Below are 19,284 nucleotides of genomic sequence, written 5' to 3' on the forward strand. Positions count from 1 at the left end.
TTTTCAGCTTTTACAGCTGCATGCTCATTGGTTATAAAATATATTAATTTTAAAGCATTGACAAATGTACGAATAAGTCAAATATTCCTAATTTAGTAATAATTCAAATTAGGATGAAGGAATTCTATTTTTATTTGATGAATATATACAAACCAAAAAGAAAATAAAATATGCTTACTTTAGACATACAAGTGAATGTAGGCTTTTTTTTTAAAAAAAAAAAATGTGCATGTTGTATTTATCCTTATATGAACTCCTTTTATTAATAAAATATATAAGGCAATTTAATGACCTTATTTATTTTTTTTTAATTTCCCCCCTTATTTTTTTAATTTTTTAATTCTCATTTCTCTTTTTTTTTTTTTTTTTTCTTGAATTAATGACTTCATTACCGAATGAATTACTACAAAGAATTATAGAATTAACAGATCAAGAATATAGAATACCTTATCTTTTTGTATGCAAATTCACTTTTCACTTAGTTAGACAGCGAGTGTATAAAAAAGTTATTTTCCCTGATGATCAAGACATCAAGGGTATAGAGATTATTACATTTTGTCAATTGTACGGTTTATCACTTGAAACCATAAAATTGCCACAAGCTAAATATTTTCCGGATAAAGTATATCAAGATATCCTTTTACTATGCCCACACTTAAATTTCTTACAAAGTAATATACACCCGAAACAGCTTGTAGAGTGCAAACCAAAGATGTGTCTAAATACCTGCTTTATGGTAACTAATTTACCTTATCATCTTTTAATGGTTCATACGGATGACGAGGAAGATACGCTACCTATTTTCAATTCAAATTGTCAAATCACCGTTTATTTTGACTGCTGTCCATCTTTATTCATTTTCCCTAGTGAATTTATGCCTGGGAAATCATTAACACAGATATCGCATTATTTCCATCATCCAGGCGCGTTAAGTAATGCTATCTTGCCTACCTTTGGTTCTGATTTACTCTCGTTAACTCTTAACCCTTATGATGTCTTAACATCTACTGTAGCTCGGTTAATTGTAGCTAAATGTACAAAATTACGATATCTTGTTGCTCCTTCTGTTAAAGCAGAAGGATTATGGATGCTACTACGATGGTGTCATACATTAGCAGCTATTATTGTAGGTTATGATAGAAATTCATTGCCTTTTAACGATGAAGACTTTTTACAAGAAATGGTCGATTATAATCGACATCTTCAGTCTAGACAGGCATTAACAGAGCTCGAAAATGAAAGAGCAGTGGAGACGATACGACATCATAAACGAGTCTGGTGTGTACATCCAAATGTATATGAATATCATCATTTGAAAATTGTTTCATGGCATATTGGAATTATACCAAAAATCTAGCACCTCCTCATTCCCTCTTCCCCCCCTTTAATAAAAATTAAGTTCAATAGGATTAGACAAATTAAACAAGTATATGTATACATGCCTAGTATGTAACTGAGTTTTGTTATCTCATCTTCTCTTAAAGATGTAATTATTGATTTTTAATTCTTAGTATGATCTGGAAGGAAACAAAAATAAAATAAGATAAATGAACCCTATTTAGCAATCATAACGTGACTCGTCATAATTCCTACACTCATTTATTTTTTGATGCGTAAACCCTACTCTTTCTTCTTTTTTATATAGATTAAATTTCAAGCTAATGTAATCGAGTTCAACAAACAGGCTCTTTTATTTAATGGTTTGCCGATACTTTTTTTTGGCTTTGTTTATTATAGTTTCTAAATCATTAATGCTTCAGGGAATCATCTAATATAGAAAAAAAAAAGGCCTTTCTTTTATAATTAACAGATTTCTCATGTAGAAAGGTTTTCTGATAAACGATTATCCTAATCTTTTTGTACATTTTAGTTCATTTATAAGAAAGGAAGATGAATGATCTACTCAGAATAGTAGCAATTAAATTCAAGTCTCCATCATACTACTATGCCCTCTGTCAAACGACTCATTTCTATTTTAGTTTAAATAGTAAATCTATTCTGATATTTTTTTTTTTTACCCGAGATAGAGAAATACGAGTGAATTGAGTCCAATATACTAACGTAGATACGATGATTTAGTTCATCTTATAGAGTATAAGTTGTTCCATCTTGCAAATGATGATTATAAACAGACATAATACATCTTCTTTATTTGCATGATATATAATAATTAAAGTTTTTTTTTTTTCATACATATAATTATTAGTTTGTGAAATGAACGTATCTGAACGACAGCCGCAGCCGCACCCTTCCATTCCAACCACCTCTGAGGGAAGTTGTGCGGTCTGAAAAAAGACACTCCAGTCCCTTGGGGGGCCCCAACCATCCCACGGCCGTGAAATAGCCGGTTGATGATCAAAAAGAAGAAAAGAAAAAGGGAATTTTTTTTTTAAATTTTTTGACTCTCTTTTTATACCTTTACTTTGCGGAGTTGTTTTTTTTAAGGAGTAAAATTGTAAGAGATTATTTTTCTTGTCCAATTAAATTCAACATCTTTTTATATGCATTATACATGTGAAAAAAAAAAAAGAAAAAAAAAAGTGAGTCAAGTTGCACTATTTATTTGATTGGAGAATATATTTTATTTGACTAATAATAATACTACATACTTGTATTACAGCTATTCAAAATCATAAGAATGATCCCTATATTCAAACAAAAGGGGCTACAGATGAATAAATCACATAATTTACATTATGCATATTCTATGGCAGAAGAATATACAAGTGAAATGGGAACATGATGCTGACTTTCTTCTTTTCAGTTAGAAGATTTCAACTACTAAATGTTAAATAAATCAAATGCACCTATAATTTGTTTATTACAGGAAGGGGTTTTCATAATTATTGATCCGACCAGGGCAATTGAAGATAGAAGAACAATGACGGTCTTTTAAAAATAAAAATAACTATTATTATTCACTCATTCATTCTATTAATATGTATTTGCATTGTTTTTTTCTTTTTTTCTTTTCTTTTCTTTTCTTTTCTAGAAACAAACAAGAAAGTCGAATATGACAGTAAAAGTTATTTCAAAAGCACAAGTTAGAAGAAATAACACTAAAAATTCCTGTTGGGTTATTATAAACAATAAAGTGTATGATGTAACAACGTTCTTGGCAGATCATCCTGGAGGAGATGAAATAATATTGCAATTTGCAGGCATGGATATAACATCAGTATTGAATAAGGCTAATTACCATATACATTCAGATGCAGCTTACGATTTGTTAACCGAATATTACCTGGGTGATCTTGCAAAAGAGGAGAAAGATGAGGATGAGATTGTAGAATTACGTATAAAACAAAACATAGTAGAAAAAAGAACAAATAATCGGGATGAGGAATTTCTAGATCTTCGTAAACCTTTGTTTCCTCAATTATGGAATGCAACCTATTCGAAAGCTTATTATTTAGAACAAGTCCATAAACCACGTTATACACCTTATTGTGTTCCTTATTTTGAACATCCATTATTAGACAAACTATCTAAAACACATTGGTATATTGTGCCTATGATATGGTTACCTTTTGTTGGATTTCAACTTTGGAGATCACTTAATACTTCTAATGGATCTATTGAAATAACATTAACAGGATTTATAGCGGGTGTCCTTTTTTGGACATTATTTGAATATATACTTCATCGATTTCTATTTCATTTGGATTCCTTTTTACCTGATCATCCTATAGCTTTATTAATTCATTTTACATTACACGGAATTCATCATCATATGCCAATGGATAGGTAAATAATTTTATCAAATAAGAAAAATGAACTGTTCTTTTAATTTTTGTTTATTTTAGATTACGTTTAGTGATGCCCCCTGCATTAACTATCATCTTGAGTATTCCAGTTTTTAAGTTAGCTCATACTTTATTCTATCCTGCACTTGCTTTTGCTTTTATTGCTGGAGCATTTTTCGGTTATGTTTGTTATGACATGATTCATTATTATCTTCATCATGCAAAAGTATTTAAAATCTATTTCAAGGAATTGAAAAGATATCATGTAGCTCATCATTACAAGGATTTCAATAGTGGATTTGGAATTACTTCTAAATTTTGGGACTATGTTTTTGGTACTGTTTTAACCTATGAAAATAAAAAGTAATAATCCTGTAGTCCATACTAATAAAAACAAAACAAAATAAATCATGGATAATAATACAATGTCATATATATCCTATTATTATCAGTTTTATTTTAATACAGTATTATTTTTTTTTAGATGAGTTCAAGACATTGTTGTCTAATAATCACATTCTATATATTTCATACCATAAAAAAAATACCCAGAATAGTAACTATTTACCCCTATCTTTTTAATAGTTTTTTTTTTTTTTTTTTGAACACCGTACAAGTCTTTATCAAGGCGATGTCAGGGGTTTCAGTTATAACCTTTTTTAGGGTGGTGAAATATTCAATAAAATACAATACATACATTATTTAAGGGTATTCAAAATAAGAAGTCATCTATAATAGAGTCTACAAAGCATAGTTGACGAGATAAAGATGTGGTAGATGAATACGAAATAAAACTATTCTAGTCTCTGTATCGTGACTGTTTGTGGTAAAATTTATCATTTTTTAAAAAAAAAAAAAAAAAAAATTAAAAATAAAACGCGTTTTTTTTTTCTTTATCAACATGGTTTAAATTGTTTTATTCTTCTCTTCTAGAGTGATGATTCCTTTTTATGCAGAAGAACTTGGAAACATTAATGCATTGCGTATAACGTTATCTGTTCCACCAACATGTGATGTTGCTAAAACAATTGAAGTAAAAAATAATGTTTTAACCTTAGATGGTATAACAGTAGCTGATCTTTCTTCTGTCAATGTCCAAATCTCAGCAGATAATCTTGTTGTTACTCGAGCAACTGAAACTAGTGAAGATGGTTTATTACCTTGGGAAATAAAGTTGTCATTATTGCAAAGATCTAAAATATTAAAGTCTGAGCAAACAGAGGTAAAGGAATGGTGGACCTCCAAGCAATTACTCAAACAACCGCAACAGAGACAATTTCAATGTAAACATTGTAGTCAAGTACTTGTTGATGCTTCCACTGATTTTAAAATAAAAGATCTGCCTTCTGAACATTGGTATGAGTTAATTGAATGCTGGATTTGCCATGAAACTAAACCAGAAGAACATCGTACACGTATGAAACCTATTTTATCTCGTGCTGATGTAATATTAGTGGGTACTACTTATTTCTTGATACATCCAGAAAATATAAAAGCAGATTCAATTGAAGTAGATCCTATTGTTGCAAAACGAGTTAATGTAAGTCATATTTGAATTTTTTTTTTTTTTTACGTAAAAGGATTTCAAGAAGGATATTGATGCATTAGATATCATCATTGTCCGATACAAAAATCCAAGATTGAACCTATTTTTTTTTTACATGACATTTAACAGTTTGCTAAAAAAAAAAGAAAAAAGACAGCAAACTACTACGATGTCAAACATTTAACTTGTAGAATGTTTTATTTTAACAAACTATTTTTATTTTTTTTTATGTATTAGTGGGAACGAGGTACATTAACAAAATGGATTGCAATAAACTGTAGCTATTGTAAAAATGCTATAGGTGAAGGACAATATTGTATAGAAAATAATGAAGAACAACTGCTGGCAGTTAAATTATATAAATACTGTATTCAATTACAACCTACACTTGTTGAACAACCTACGTTTACAGATTTTCTTGTTTCTGACTTGGTAAATACAGCTAAAACACATGCAACACATCGATTCTTGATACAAGGTCAACAAAGTCAACACGCATTTGTACTAGTGAGTGTGTATAGATAGATAGATATTTATTTATTTACTCGGCTGGTTTATTTTTTAGATATGGTTATTTAATTGGGATATAAATATAATTCATAATAATGGATACTCAAACGATGATTGTTGTAAAGATGATAAGCTGAGTCGAGAACGAGTGATAAAAGTCATTTATTTAGACTGTAGAAAAGAAGATGAAGACAGTAAAAAATGCTTAAAATTATGGTTAAATGATAAATCTACAGACCATTTAATATATCCTGACCGTGTATGCGATGAGTTGGTAAATGAATTAAATCAATCTAATCTTATTCTACCTTTTTATATGAGAAAAATGAATCATCCAGCCATGATTTTTACGCCAAACTTCTCTATTGGTTTTATCAAGAAGAAAACTTAGATAATCAAGATTGGATATGTTTAAATTTATATATATGAAGTGTATATTTGTCATTTTTTATTTTATGTGTCATTTTTTATTTTATTTTATTTTATTTTTTTGCATAATTCCTCTGCTTTTTTTTTTCCCTTCCAGTTTGCTATGAACACTTTACCATTAGAAATTAGAATAAAAATATTAGATATTTTATCGACTACTACAAAGGAATTATACGAATTAAGTCTTGTAAATCATGATTGGAATTTAATTGTATCAACTACAATCCTTTACAAGTCTCCCGCTTTAAGATCAAAGAATCAATTTTACGCCTTTTTAAATAATATTACAGCTAAAAATCAATTTTATATTCAACATTTAGATCTGACGTTTGTTCATGAATATGTACATAAATTAGATCTAAACTACATGACAAATTTAAAATATATCAACCTTTCTAAATGTACTCGATTATCACCGTTTATTATTTTCCAACTCATCAAAAATAACATAAAGGGATTACAAAGACTTGTGTTAGCTAACTGCACTATCTCAAGTGATATATTAAAATCGATTGGTCAAGCAGCTAATCAACAGCAACTTGAATGTCTTGATTTAACGAATACAATGATTCAACCTTGCATAGCCATTGATGCTTCAAATCATTTAGAAGATATGTTATTACTTGATCAAAATCAACTTCGATATTTAAATTTATCGTACTGTACATGGGTCAACAGTCAAACCATAGAAAACATTGCTTATGGTTTACCAAAATTAGAAATCATTATCTTACAGTGGTGTAATCAGATTCAACTAAAATCAATTATCATCATGGTTCAACAGCTTGAATATTTAAAGATGCTTGATATTCAACACATTGATACAATTGAAAATAAAAAACAGGTCTTGAAAATTATAAAGAATACTAGATCTGCTCTATTAAAAAAGATAGTTTTTACGTGTAAAAAAACTGTAACAATTGAAGTTGCTTTATAAAAGAACAAAAAAAAATTAGTATGTTTAACAATAGTAATAAAAACTTGGAAAAAGAATAGTCTTTTTGATACAAGTAGTCATAATAAAATTAGTTGGATACCATTTTATACTGTCATTATTATTAAAAGGAAAACATACACACACACACACACACACCCATGATAGAACTTTCCTGCGAGAAATTAAAAGTCTTTGTAACCCCTTCTAAAAAAAAAAGCTAATAATTTAGATATACGATGACCTTGATCTCTTGAGAAAGTAACTCTTGGTTATTCTTTACAAAATCAGCATCATCTTAAGCAATGCTCACCTTGTATCTTTTTTTCCCCTAGTTGTTTCTTATTATTTGAGGTAGAGATTGGCTCTCTCGAACCAAACTTTGATAGCTTTCTTGTTGGGCTGAGATAGCATCCAAAATAGGCATAATGTTGGCTTCTACTTACTGTAAGTCTTGGGTTTCGAGCTGAAGATCAAAACTTACAAACCGAGCACTATTTTTTTTTTTTTTAACCATCTCCTTGGTCATTTTTCCTAAATTTTCATTCATCTTTTGCTTCTCACTTTCTTTCTATTTTAGCTCTCACTATAAGATAACTGCTATAATTTTAAAAAAAAAAAAAAAAAAAAAAAAATGTAAGCTCTTTGGATTTAAAAAGAGGGTCAACTTCCTAAAAATATCCATCAAACGGGAAACCCATGCTAAATTTAGTAGTCTTATAAAAAAATAAAGGAGAGAGAGCTTTTTATTTTATTTTAAATACAATGTACATGCAACATTATAATATATACATCTATATTATTCCTTTATATGGCATTGTTTTAAGTAAAGTTATAATATAAATAAAGGAAAGGAAAAAAAAAAAAAAACGGATAATATATGGCCCGACTAGCATTAAAAATATACTTTTTACAATTATTTAATTGGATAATTTATTTAACAATAACTGGAGATTCCCTTTTATATAAATAAATATACCTTTATTGTTATATTAATCCATTTAACGATTAGCAATGTCTGAACATGAACATTCACATGGAATGGGACATAGTCATAATTTGGACCCATCCTTCTTTATAGAAAGTGCTGCAACAAATGAACCTATTGGTCTTATCATGACGATGCATATTACTTTCATGGTTATAGGTAGAATATATATATATATATATATGTGTGTGTGTCTTTATTATTAAAGAAATAATATTAACTAACCAAATTCTTATTGTTTTCTTTTTTCCCCTATCAAGCTTTTGGTATATTATACCCTTTAGGTATGGTGTTAGGTTTAGCTAAAAATAGATGGCATGTTCCTCTACAAATACTAGCAACGGCTGTATTTATCGTGGGTGTATTTCTAGCCCATGCACATAACGGTAGAAACTATGTAAGTTATTTAAATATATATATATATATATACATATTTACTGTATAAATTGTCCTCATCCTTGCTTCTTCCTTTTTTTTTTGAAATTTTATTATAGGAACCTCATATCGCGCATAGATGGTTTGCAAACATTGTCATTTGGACAATTATATCACAATTTAGTTTAGGCGTTTATCTTAAATTACATTTAGAAAGAGGTATACATGGTAAAATAAGACCTATACTTGCCAAACTTCACAAGTGGATGGGTGCTTCTATTCCAGTGATTGGATACATTCAAATCGTATTAGGTGTCATTGCTTCACTTGGCTTCTGTTATGGAGGTATATTAGACACTTTCTGAAAACCAATAAGTTTATAATATTAATCATTTTTTTTTTTAGATCATACTGGACAGTGCTTGGCTCATTTCATCATGGGCTCCTCCTTTGCGGCTTATGGTATTCTATTATTATTATCTTTACGTGTAGGGGGTCCATGGCTGTTAAGAAATGGGAAAAGTCAAGAATGGTATGATAGTTGGGTTATTACACTTTGGGGAATTGTAAATACATTTACTGAGCATAGGTAATTTTTTTTTTATTTTGGAATTCCAAGTTGAATATACAAATATATATGTTCTTAATCATTTGAATTACAATAGATGGGGACAACCTTGGAATCATGGTGATTATCAACATACTTCAATGGGCATTATTTGGTGGGCAGCAGGCACAGCAGGTATTGTTTTAAGTAGAAAAGGGAAGAGAACGGTTATTCCTTCTGTTTTGATGATCTTGACTGCGGTTGCCTTTCAAGGACATGCACAACATGTTCCTAATAGTGGTGCTATTCATTCTTATTTCGGTTATATGTTGGCTGCAGGTGGCTTAAGTCGAATTATCGAAATTTGTTTTGTTTGGAAAGAAGGAGTATTTGAAATCTCTCCATGGCAATACATTCCACCTCTTGTAAGCTTTATTTTAGTGAAGTAGAAATTGTGTATCATTTTTGATTTATACATCTATTTATTTTTTTAGACATTGATTTTAGCAGGATTGTTATTTATGGGATCTACAGAAGAGCAACTTGGATTGCTTGATGCGGTCGGTATTGATGTGAGTTCTTATAGTAATGCTCTATTATCTTTTGGCTTTGTTCTATTCGTATTTGCCTTTTGCTTGATCTATCTTTGGGAAACTTTGACGAATTATCCTAAAAAAAATAATGACTATGCTAAAGTAGCAACAACAGCAGCAGAAGAAGAAGAAAGAAGAAGTTTAAACTCTGCTTCTGCATTCTTGGATGAAGAAGAAGTATTTGATGAAGATTATAATTCTCAACAAGATGCTGTTGAGCTCAAAGTTACAACTCGTAGATAGTTGTATGATGATGTATCTATATATTACCTACCTGTATAAATAAAAAGTATTTTTTTTTATGATATCTTATGTAATAGTTATAGTGTAGAGGGAAAAAAAATAAAATTAAAAACACATTAAATATATGTCAACAAGTTATTATCAAAACTAATATATATATGCATATATATACATATTTATATATATATATATATTTATGTACATTAAATAAACAAAATAGAATAAAAAAGGCGTATAAGAGGGATATGAGCTTTTTTTTTTTTTTTTTTTTTTTTTGTAAGGGAAATGAAAGACAAAACTAGTTAAAATAGATTACTTTGCAATGTGTATGTTGTGTTGTATAAAGGCCAAGTAGAATAAAAAAAATGGAATTTTCTCATGTTGTGAAATTATAATTATATATGTATACACACACACATATATATATATATATTTATATATAGGAAGGATCTTTTGCAACTTTAGGTCGGCCTCTTGATTTACTTCCACCAGTAGCTGTCCTTCTTCTAGGCTTCTTCTTTTCTTCTTCGTCTATTGTTGCTGTATCTTCAAAACCATAAAAAGTCTTTGCCCTTCGTGATCCTCGGGTATCTGATGAATACATTTTCCATTCACCAATTAAGCCCTCTTTTACATTAGCTTGTTCAATCCAAGTTAAGATTTCTTTGGCTGACTCTCTATCTTGAGGTCTTGTCTTTAAGCATTTCAGTAATAACTGTCGACTCAGTTCACCATGGACCTCGCCCTCTAATGCACGTTGGATACGATAGTCGTCCTCTGCCACATAGCGTAGTCCTTGTAAATCTGTATCTAAAATACCTCGCCATGGTTCTGTATCTGTAAACACTTTCCAGATCATGACTCCAATTGAATAAATATCTTCGGCTTGTGGATGAATTAACCAAGGAAGTACTTGATTATCCGATCTTGTTTTCGGTAACGTCTGAATCGATCTATACATACGATACCCATGATCTGGTTTGCCTTTCACCCATGGCAACGACTCACACCATGAATCTAACTCTTCCTTTGTTTCTGGAACAACGTCTCCATCATACTCCCATTCTGCACGAGGTACATCTACAAACCAATCCCGTACATCCTCTGCTCTACAGAACACGGCCTTACCAAAATCAATTAAATAAAGATATACTTTTTCACTACCATCTTCTAATATTTGACCCTCCACTGTATTCACCATAATGTTTACTTCTGAAAGATCTCTATGAGCGAGGCCTGCCTCATGAATAATTTTCATACAGACTAACATTTGATAAACAATATCATATTTTTGATAGGCTGATAATCGATGGTGAGAATGTACATGTGTGTATTGTTTTAATGTAGTTTGGTATCTAAAGGCGAAAAAAAAAAAGAATTGAAAGAGTAAGTAAGTATAGCTTACCCCCCTCCCTATAGACACATAGGTAATATATGTATATAGTTTACCTTTCCATAGATAAGCCTGCTACATCTCCATTATCATTATATAACACTTCTCTCATCTGTGCCATATGTGGCAGATTTTTTAATTTCCTAAAAAAAAAAAAAAAAAAAAAAAAAAAAAAAAAAAAAATTGGATTATCAGTATTAAAATTCAGATAAAAATAATAAATACTTACATAAGACAGGCAACCTCTGTAATACGTTGATACATGGTCATTTGTCTAAATGCTTGAATCACAATACTATCAAAAAAATAAACTCTTTTAAAGAAGCCCTCAGAATTGGGTGAACTCCAATTTATATTTCCATGTTCAGATATATTTCGAATCAAAACGCCTTTACTTGTACAAACTAAAGAATACAAGGAGATATTATGATTAAAATTAATCTTCATATATTATTATTATTATTATTGTTACCATTAAATAATTTTTTCCAAACTTCATGGTTCATTTCTTTTGTTCCTAATCTTTGAGCATTTGATTGAGTAATGATCTTCTTTTTAACATCAATATCCATCTTTTCTTCTTCCGGTCTATATATCTGTTTTTCATCATCTGAACCCTCGTTTGTTTCCATCGCTTCCTCTTCTTTTGTCTTTAACATACGTTGTTGCTGCATGTTTAGACACGCTTTATCATGATGATTAGACTCGTTTTTGATTACGGTGGTAGTTAACGGATGCTGTTGTTGCACAGCATTTGAGATTTTCTGTTGTACAACATCATCTTGAATTGGAGGCAAACCTAAAATCTGTCGTACAACTTTTTTTAATAATGCCTTTGTAGCAGGATTATGATGTCCATTCTTATCATCAATGGCCATCTTTGAAGTAGCAAACATTCTTCTAAAATAATCACGTTCAATCACCTCATTGACTTCAAATTTAATACGATTCACAACACGTAAGGGTCTCAGATGGATCCATCCCTTAGGTGCAAAATCATCTGTACATTCATTGATTTGATCGATATCAAATAATTCACTCGCTGGATAGGCCAACACCATGTCCGTTTCAATATTGATATTCTTGCTGGACCGTACACGATTTGTCTTTGTATTGTAAAATATAGCCAAGACACCTTGTGAACGAATTTGTCGTAGAAGAGTACGATTTTTAGCAATATAAAAGCGAGGCACAATGTGATGATTCCCTTCTAGATCTAATTTCATACGTTCGACTGCTTGAAAGAAGGGTCCATTGAGTTGTAGATAAAGGAGCTTTTCATTTGTTAATCCTTTAGGTTTACGTGCCTTCGGTTCTAAAGGAGATAATGCAGAAATAGTATATACTGTACTTTGCTCTGAAAATACTTGTCCAATAGGAGGATACGAAAAATCAGATTCTTCAGGCAACACATTAGTGGGGTCAAATTTGAAATCATGAGGACCTAAAGGTTGTTGTTGTTTTCTGTATAATAGAATAAGTCATCCAAAGTATGTATATATATATGAAGGTAAAAAAAAAAAAAAAAAAAAAATGGGAAGGGGAGAAGGGAAAGGATCATATTTGTTACCTTATCTGACGTTTTATATCCATAACAATTTTAGTGAATAATTTTTCAAGATTATCAGCATGTTTAGGAATTGTACCAGCGTTTCGATGAAATGTTCTGGCATTTCTCCAAATGAGTTGCATATCCTTCTCAAATCGAGCAAACTTTGTATATTTTCCTTGCCATACATTTTGTTCAATCGTTTGTAAATCCATTGGATTTTTAATTTCTTGATGGTATAAAAATGCTGTCTCAGGCACAGGCTGAATAAAGGGCCAACAGTCAGGTGTAGAGAGCAACATGTTAATAATAAATCGATATAAACGTAAAAATAAGCGAGTCACATTGTGAGGAGGCTCATATTTGATATGCGATAAATCAACCATGACATCATCAGATGAAGCCGATTTCTTTATATTACTATTTGCTTTTGTTGCTAAAGGTTGTTCATTTAAGACGGTATGAATGACGATATTTTTACTACGAAGACCTGCTACAATCATACGTTGAAGTGCTACTAAATCACCATTCGAGATTTGAGACCCTAAAGTTTGGCAAACATCTTTATCACCTGAAGTGCCCAAGACCATCGTTGTGATCAGTTGCATTGCAGCCGCGGGTAAGACCTGTTGCGAATCAGTGGGTAAAGGATCAAGTATATCTACTTGAGGTAACTCTTCAAATGAAAGATAAACACCGAGAGTACGCAAGGTAGCTATTGTTAAACGTCGCAAGTTAGTTACGTCAAGATCAGGTTTCATAGGATCGGTAGGGTCATCAAAGATAGCATCTAAATTGCCAGGATGTCTTGCGAAATGTAAACGCAATTGGGGTCTAGGTGGAATAATAGGCTTTGTAGATGTTTCTATAGTTGGTGCCTGTACTACAGTAGGTGAATTTATTATTGTTGTAGGAGAGAGTGAAGGTGAGGGGGCCATGACCATTTGAGCCGTAACAGATGAGTTGGGTACTGAGTATTGAGCAATAATAGATGAATTTGGCATGGAAGTGTCTTGTTTGGTTTGTATTGGTGAGATATTCAATTCCTGGTGATTAGAAGAAGTAAGCTGCTGTTGAACCGAAGTATTCATGTTAGTGGTAGTTACAACAGGAGTAGGAATAGTAGTATTAATGGTAGTAGGGGTAGTAATATTTAAATTTTTGGGGATAGACTGAGATATATTATGAATAGGCGAAGAATTAGGCGGCATCTGTGGAAAAGGGTGTTGAGAAAATGAATGTTGTGGTGGTGCTATATAAAAAGGTTGATGTTGAATTTGAGTCGGTTGTTGCTGAGAAGAAGAAGATGATGATGATGGTGGTGGCGGTGGTGGCGGTGGTGGTGGTGGTGGTGGTGGTAGTTGTGGTAGTTGTGGTAGTTGTGGTTGTGGTTGTGATTGTGGTTGGGAATAATGTGGCAGTGACTGGGACTGTATTTGCGACTGCGACTGTGATTGTTGTGGCTGTTGAATTTGAGGTATAAAAGATGAATGATCATCTATTAAAATAGGTGATCTTGAACGTTTCCTATTAACAACTGGTGAATTATTGATATTATTGAAAATAGGTGGCGGGGATGACAACAGCATGCTAAGAGCATTCGTTTGCTGTGATTGTTGTGCTTGAACAAGTGGAGGTTGAACCTGAGAAGATAGATGATGTGCTTCAGAAGACTGTGGTGATAGTTGTATTTGTGTTAAAGCCTGCGGTTGTTGATTAAATTGATTATGATTTGGTCCATTTTGATCAAGCTCTTCTACAGGATAACCTTCATTATTTATTAATCATTAATGTTAGCCAGCTTCCATACACTTGTATATTGTATTTTACCTTGCATAGCTAAACTTTCACGAAATAATTTATCTACTAAATCATCGTCGTCATGTAAATCAGAATTACTAGTTGGTTGATTGAATTCAGCAAAGGTTCGTGGATCGTTATTCTCGTCTGTTGGCATTAAAGGTTCAAGAGATTGAAGTTTCCATAAAAGTTGCATGTTATCAACAAAACCATTAACTCCAACAGGGGAATCATTGCTTTCCCTTAATGCCCAATTGTCCATTGACTGAGAATATATAGATTAAAAAAGAATAAATAGCTGCTTTATTATTGTTGCAAAAAAAAAAAAAAAAAAAAAAAAAAAAAAAAAAAAAAAAAGCGAAAAAAAAGGAATGTATTTTTTTCCTTTCTTGTATTACGAATATAGCTTGTTGATCGCTCTAGAAAAGATTTCCATTTTACTGTTAATATTGATATTTTTCAAAGGAAAAAAAAAAAAGTAGATATTATTAAGAACCTTTTTTTTATCTTCTCCTTGTATTTGAAAAATGTATATTCTATTATTACTTTAAGATTAAAGTATGAATATACAAAGATTATGTAATTCTACCAAAAAAAAAAAAAAAAAAAAAAAAAAAAAAAAAAGAGAGAGAAATCAAAAAGATGAATAAAATTTTAAAGCAGAAGAACCTCTTACAGATACACACACAAAAAAAAAATTAAAAATTTAAATGTCCGATAAATAAGGGAGTGACGTATGTATGCTTTTTTTAATTTGCCGCGCTCCTAAATTGCATTTTTTTTCAGAAGCAGCGTCTTGTTAAATCAGAAAAACCTTTATTTTACACCACTGTCCCCTTAAAGCAAAAAAAAAAAAAAATAAAAAATAAAAAATAAATAAATAAATAAATAAATAAAAGCTTATTATTATTATTTTTATATTTATAACCCTTTCTCTTTTTTTTTTCTAATATTTATTTTTTTTTACCAACAACACTATGAAAACATTGCAAATTTCTAGAAAGTTAAATGAAGAATCTTATCAGGATAGGATGGGTATATCTAAGCATTTATAACTCTTTATTCAATAATAGAAATCATATATTTATTTTATTTAGATAATTTAATGGTTGAAAGACCGTCTAAATTTGATTATATCTATTCAAATGTAATATGATATGCATATATTTTTTCACTTAAAATATCAAAGATAATTAATACAGATTCATTACCTAGTCCATAAAGAAATTCTTTATCAAATTAAGAGGTGTAAGTCTTTACGGCCATTATGTGTTGAGCTGAGCTAAAATAAAATATTGTATATAAACATTAGACTACAGTTAAAAATGCTAGTAGAATTACAACAATAGGAGATCAAGAAATGAAATGTGAAACTGACAGGTCGACACTAGATCCATCACATGTTTTAATTCATCCTTCTATTAAAATTGAGCCATCAATGAAGAGACATAATTTATCCAGCTTATCTTTGGATTCTAAACAAAATTATCAAGAAAAAAATAAGGGCTGTTTATCTTCTACTGTGAAAAATAATCATTTCAGGAGAAATAGTAATCCTTGTCATACCCTAGATTTATCGACAATGATAAATGACAATTCAGGAGTGACATTAGAAGAAGACAATAGTCATCTTCCTCGAGGACCTCATGCAATTCGAGAGAGCTTGAGATATAAGAATACCTTGTCTTCATCAAATGATTCTATTATACAAAAGAGAGTATCCTCTTTTAATTTGATGCAGCCATCCAAAAGCTCTATTTCATTAAATGAAGGCGTCCATTTGGTTAATAATTTGCATCATGAGAAAATAAAAGATGCTTCATTATCATTCAGCAAAAGAAAACAAGATGAAGAAGAATGTTTTTTATTACAAAAACGTTTATGGGAGGAAGATATTACACTATGTTCAAAAGAACAAATTTCAGAATTTCTTGGTTTAAAGTAAATGAATCTTCCCTTTATATATATAATATACATGTATTCATCTCCTATATCAAGTTCTATATGTACATATATTAAACTATAATTCTTTATACATGTATATATGTATGTATAAATATATATTTATATAGAAATTCTACTAGACAAAGGATATTACAATTATATATGAATAATTTCGATTTTAGCAATCAAAGATTGGATAACGCATTTCGTATTTTATGCTCTAAACTCTATATGAAAGCAGAATCTCAACAGTTGGATCGTATTATACAAGCATTTTCTAAACGTTATTTTGAATGCAACAAAAACACTCTGTTGCTTTCTCTTGATATCGTGTATGCTGTTGCTTATTCTTTGCTCTTATTAAATACAGATTTACATGTAGTAGGTGGTGGTAGGGCGACTAAAATGTCTAAATCTAGCTTTGTAAAAAATACAATGGAAACAATACAGTCCCTTATATTACCCGAAATAGAGCAATGTGAAGAATGTCTATCCACTATAAGTTATTATCAGCATAAGGACTCATCTCCTTTAAGCCAAGTTAACAACTCTCCATCATCAATGAGTCATATTGTGTTTAATGAAAAGAACCTTCCTCGAGATAATTCTATCAGTCAAAGAGTCGAAGACAATGATATGCTACAAAGACGATATGCTTTGAGTTCAAAATTATCAGAATATGATAATTTAATAACTTGTACACAAGAAGTTTGGTTAACAGAGATTGAGGGGTTATTAAAGGTAAAATAACTTTTTCTTTTTTTTTCTCCTTACACACACACGCCCCTTGCATAATAACACAACTTTATTTTATTTATTTATTTATTATTTATTATTTTTTTTTAAAATGCATAAATCTGTATAATACTAAATTAGGAGATGTATGCAGCAGTAAAGGCTCATAGAATAGATCAAGCAGTAACTTCCAACAAACCTAAAACTGACAATGAGGGTCCACGTAGTATACAAAGATCTAAAACATTACCTAAAAATATATGTAAAGAGACTCAAGGTTCATTGCATATGAAAAGAAAGAGAGGCTATTCCTTTATTCAACCATTTGAATCTAGCAATCACTCTATAACCAATTTTTTCTTAACAGATAACGATTTAGCTTCTTTATTCACGACCCTTAAGAAAGAGGAATTGTATAGGCAAGGACTTGTGATGCGTAAACATTTAATGAAAAGTACAAATAAGCGAGCAAACCATCGTCAATGGCAACTTTGTTATTTAGTAATGACTGATAGTGAATTAATTATGTATAAACCTGCTATCCAACAACGAACGATAAAGGATTATATAAAAGGGAAAAGTAGATTACTTTGGAATTATTATTCTTCAAATTCGTTGTTTTCACTACAAGATATTATTCAGCATTATCCTTATTGGCAAGCAAATAAAGATGCACCATGGATGGATATATTACAAATGAATCATACTTATACAACTGCAATTCCACCGCCAGGATGGAATCCTCAACGTCCTCATGTCTTTCGTTTAGAGACAAATGAGGGTGGAGTTTGGTTATTTGAATCGACAGATCAATTTGCAGTACAAGCCTGGGTAGAGGTATGTAACCTTACCGCCGCTAAGATTAGTAAAGGACCATTATTAGGTGCAATTTGTAATGTCAATTATGGATGGAAGGATATAAATGATTATTGTAATACGGGACAGCAAGAGTTAGTGAGGATATGGTATCCACCTATGCCATGTATGATCAATAGTTTTTTGAATATTGATGAGCAATATGATGATATTAAGACTCAAATTGAGCAGTTACGTAAAGAACTAGATGAACATCGTAAACTGAAATTGTTAGTAGATAAGAAGGTGACTTATAAATAGTTTTATATACATGTATCTATATCTATCCATTTTTTTTTACTCAATAATACTATATAGTTTATCATTGATGATCAACAGGGATGCACTGATAGTATACAAGCTATAAAAAATTGGGACAGAAAATTACATTATATTCTACAAGAGATGGCTAAATTAAGATGTTACCGAGATATCCTTATAACTCAAATGATATAAATAAATTTACTATTTTAATTCAAATAAAATCTTCACTTTCTACCATCACCCCTTACTCTCTCCCTTCCATTATTGTATTTTTTTCGGGTGTTTTCAAACTCTTCCTTCAAATTATTCATATATAAATATATTAAGAAAAAACAAAACAAAACAAAACCTTCCCCTCCCGGTGTTACAAAATAATTGTTAATCTTTATGATAGTAAAAGATATATAATAAATAGAAAGATTTCACATTGTAAAGGAGTCAGAGTAGATGAGTTTGATACATGCAGTCGACCATTTTTTCCTATAGTATCATCTGGATAAGGAGCTGACTGAGAGGGTTTCACAGCTATACTTGATCTAACTGAGGTACTAGAACCTATATGTGTTCGGGAAGGAAAATGGGTAAAGACAAAGGAAGTAGGTGAAGGTAGAAATGATAAAGAATCATTGCTTTTGCTGCCTATTGTTGTTGTATTTTGTATTGTCAATGCAACAGAGTCTCCATCTTTAATCAAATTATTCGAGACTAATGTTGTAGGTGCTGTACTAGATTTTTCTTGAGCTTGTAGTACTTGAATTTGATACAAAATTATGAAAATAAAAGCAAAATAACGAATATACATTTTAAAAACGAAGAGAAATAAAGAGGAAAAA

At 30.6% G+C, this 19,284-nt stretch overlaps 9 protein-coding genes across 9 annotated transcripts; 6 read left to right on the forward strand and 3 right to left on the reverse strand.

The window, feature by feature from the left end:
* Positions 1 to 379: 379 nt before the first annotated feature.
* On the forward strand, positions 380 to 1,357 carry BX663DRAFT_484960 (uncharacterized protein; the record flags this gene model as incomplete). Its single annotated transcript, XM_051524582.1, has 1 exon — positions 380 to 1,357. The coding sequence occupies one exon, from the start codon at positions 380 to 382 to the stop codon at positions 1,355 to 1,357; it is 978 nt and encodes a 325-aa protein (XP_051384873.1).
* Positions 1,358 to 2,928: 1,571 nt separating this feature from the next.
* On the forward strand, positions 2,929 to 4,431 carry BX663DRAFT_503930 (uncharacterized protein). Its single transcript, XM_051526837.1, has 3 exons — positions 2,929 to 3,747; positions 3,807 to 4,184; positions 4,280 to 4,431. Exons 1-2 carry the CDS (start codon positions 3,014 to 3,016, stop codon positions 4,111 to 4,113), a joined length of 1,041 nt encoding a protein of 346 aa, XP_051384874.1. The 5' UTR covers positions 2,929 to 3,013; the 3' UTR covers positions 4,114 to 4,184; positions 4,280 to 4,431.
* Positions 4,333 to 6,347, forward strand: BX663DRAFT_503932 (ubiquitin-conjugating enzyme E2-binding protein). The gene is made up of 4 exons (XM_051526838.1): positions 4,333 to 4,572; positions 4,680 to 5,286; positions 5,530 to 5,799; positions 5,858 to 6,347. Exons 2-4 carry the CDS (start codon positions 4,684 to 4,686, stop codon positions 6,191 to 6,193), a joined length of 1,209 nt encoding a protein of 402 aa, XP_051384875.1. The 5' UTR covers positions 4,333 to 4,572; positions 4,680 to 4,683; the 3' UTR covers positions 6,194 to 6,347.
* BX663DRAFT_503939 (uncharacterized protein) lies at positions 6,328 to 7,333 on the forward strand. The gene has a single exon (XM_051526839.1). The coding sequence runs from the start codon at positions 6,335 to 6,337 to the stop codon at positions 7,166 to 7,168; it is 834 nt and encodes a 277-aa protein (XP_051384876.1). The 5' UTR covers positions 6,328 to 6,334; the 3' UTR covers positions 7,169 to 7,333.
* An 811-nt stretch (positions 7,334 to 8,144) lies between these two features.
* On the forward strand, positions 8,145 to 9,981 carry BX663DRAFT_503941 (uncharacterized protein). Its single transcript, XM_051526840.1, has 6 exons — positions 8,145 to 8,312; positions 8,414 to 8,550; positions 8,648 to 8,873; positions 8,934 to 9,117; positions 9,194 to 9,500; positions 9,570 to 9,981. Exons 1-6 carry the CDS (start codon positions 8,180 to 8,182, stop codon positions 9,909 to 9,911), a joined length of 1,329 nt encoding a protein of 442 aa, XP_051384877.1. The 5' UTR covers positions 8,145 to 8,179; the 3' UTR covers positions 9,912 to 9,981.
* A 253-nt stretch (positions 9,982 to 10,234) lies between these two features.
* On the reverse strand, positions 10,235 to 14,288 carry BX663DRAFT_503942 (uncharacterized protein). The gene is made up of 5 exons (XM_051526841.1): positions 12,875 to 14,288; positions 11,777 to 12,768; positions 11,534 to 11,708; positions 11,361 to 11,447; positions 10,235 to 11,266 (listed from the first exon to the last, which is right to left on the reverse strand). The coding sequence occupies exons 1-5, from the start codon at positions 14,062 to 14,064 to the stop codon at positions 10,345 to 10,347; spliced, it is 3,366 nt and encodes a 1,121-aa protein (XP_051384878.1). The 5' UTR covers positions 14,065 to 14,288; the 3' UTR covers positions 10,235 to 10,344.
* BX663DRAFT_503944 (uncharacterized protein) lies at positions 14,152 to 14,978 on the reverse strand (the record flags this gene model as incomplete). Its single annotated transcript, XM_051526842.1, has 1 exon — positions 14,152 to 14,978. A coding segment is annotated over exon 1 (278 nt), but the record flags the coding sequence as incomplete, so codon positions are not given.
* A 1,781-nt stretch (positions 14,979 to 16,759) lies between these two features.
* On the forward strand, positions 16,760 to 18,448 carry BX663DRAFT_431125 (uncharacterized protein; the record flags this gene model as incomplete). The annotated part of the gene is made up of 2 exons (XM_051522852.1): positions 16,760 to 17,338; positions 17,474 to 18,448. The coding sequence occupies 2 exons, from the start codon at positions 16,760 to 16,762 to the stop codon at positions 18,446 to 18,448; spliced, it is 1,554 nt and encodes a 517-aa protein (XP_051384880.1).
* A 439-nt stretch (positions 18,449 to 18,887) lies between these two features.
* Positions 18,888 to 19,064, reverse strand: BX663DRAFT_412541 (uncharacterized protein; the record flags this gene model as incomplete). Its single annotated transcript, XM_051522309.1, has 1 exon — positions 18,888 to 19,064. A coding segment is annotated over one exon (177 nt), but the record flags the coding sequence as incomplete, so codon positions are not given.
* Between the last annotated feature and the right edge of the window lie 220 nt (positions 19,065 to 19,284).

This window comes from Cokeromyces recurvatus (assembly GCF_025118155.1).
Source record: "Cokeromyces recurvatus strain NRRL 2243 chromosome Unknown BX663scaffold_7, whole genome shotgun sequence".
NCBI lineage: Eukaryota > Fungi > Mucoromycota > Mucoromycetes > Mucorales > Mucoraceae > Cokeromyces > Cokeromyces recurvatus.

Coding starts and splice junctions, on each gene's coding strand:
- BX663DRAFT_503930 (XM_051526837.1), top strand. CDS start 3,014: ATGACAGTAAAAGTTATTTCAAAAGCACAAGTTAGAAGAAATAACACT. Junction 3,748..3,806: donor CATCATATGCCAATGGATAG/GTAAATAATTTT, acceptor TGTTTATTTTAG/ATTACGTTTAGTGATGCCCC.
- BX663DRAFT_503932 (XM_051526838.1), top strand. CDS start 4,684: ATGATTCCTTTTTATGCAGAAGAACTTGGAAACATTAATGCATTGCGT. Junction 5,287..5,529: donor TTGTTGCAAAACGAGTTAAT/GTAAGTCATATT, acceptor TTTATGTATTAG/TGGGAACGAGGTACATTAAC. Junction 5,800..5,857: donor GTCAACACGCATTTGTACTA/GTGAGTGTGTAT, acceptor TTTATTTTTTAG/ATATGGTTATTTAATTGGGA.
- BX663DRAFT_503939 (XM_051526839.1), top strand. CDS start 6,335: ATGAACACTTTACCATTAGAAATTAGAATAAAAATATTAGATATTTTA.
- BX663DRAFT_503941 (XM_051526840.1), top strand. CDS start 8,180: ATGTCTGAACATGAACATTCACATGGAATGGGACATAGTCATAATTTG. Junction 8,313..8,413: donor TATTACTTTCATGGTTATAG/GTAGAATATATA, acceptor TCCCCTATCAAG/CTTTTGGTATATTATACCCT. Junction 8,874..8,933: donor ACTTGGCTTCTGTTATGGAG/GTATATTAGACA, acceptor TTTTTTTTTTAG/ATCATACTGGACAGTGCTTG.
- BX663DRAFT_503942 (XM_051526841.1), bottom strand. CDS start 14,064: ATGCCGCCTAATTCTTCGCCTATTCATAATATATCTCAGTCTATCCCC. Junction 12,769..12,874: donor GATATAAAACGTCAGATAAG/GTAACAAATATG, acceptor TCTATTATACAG/AAAACAACAACAACCTTTAG. Junction 11,709..11,776: donor TTGGAAAAAATTATTTAATG/GTAACAATAATA, acceptor TGTATTCTTTAG/TTTGTACAAGTAAAGGCGTT.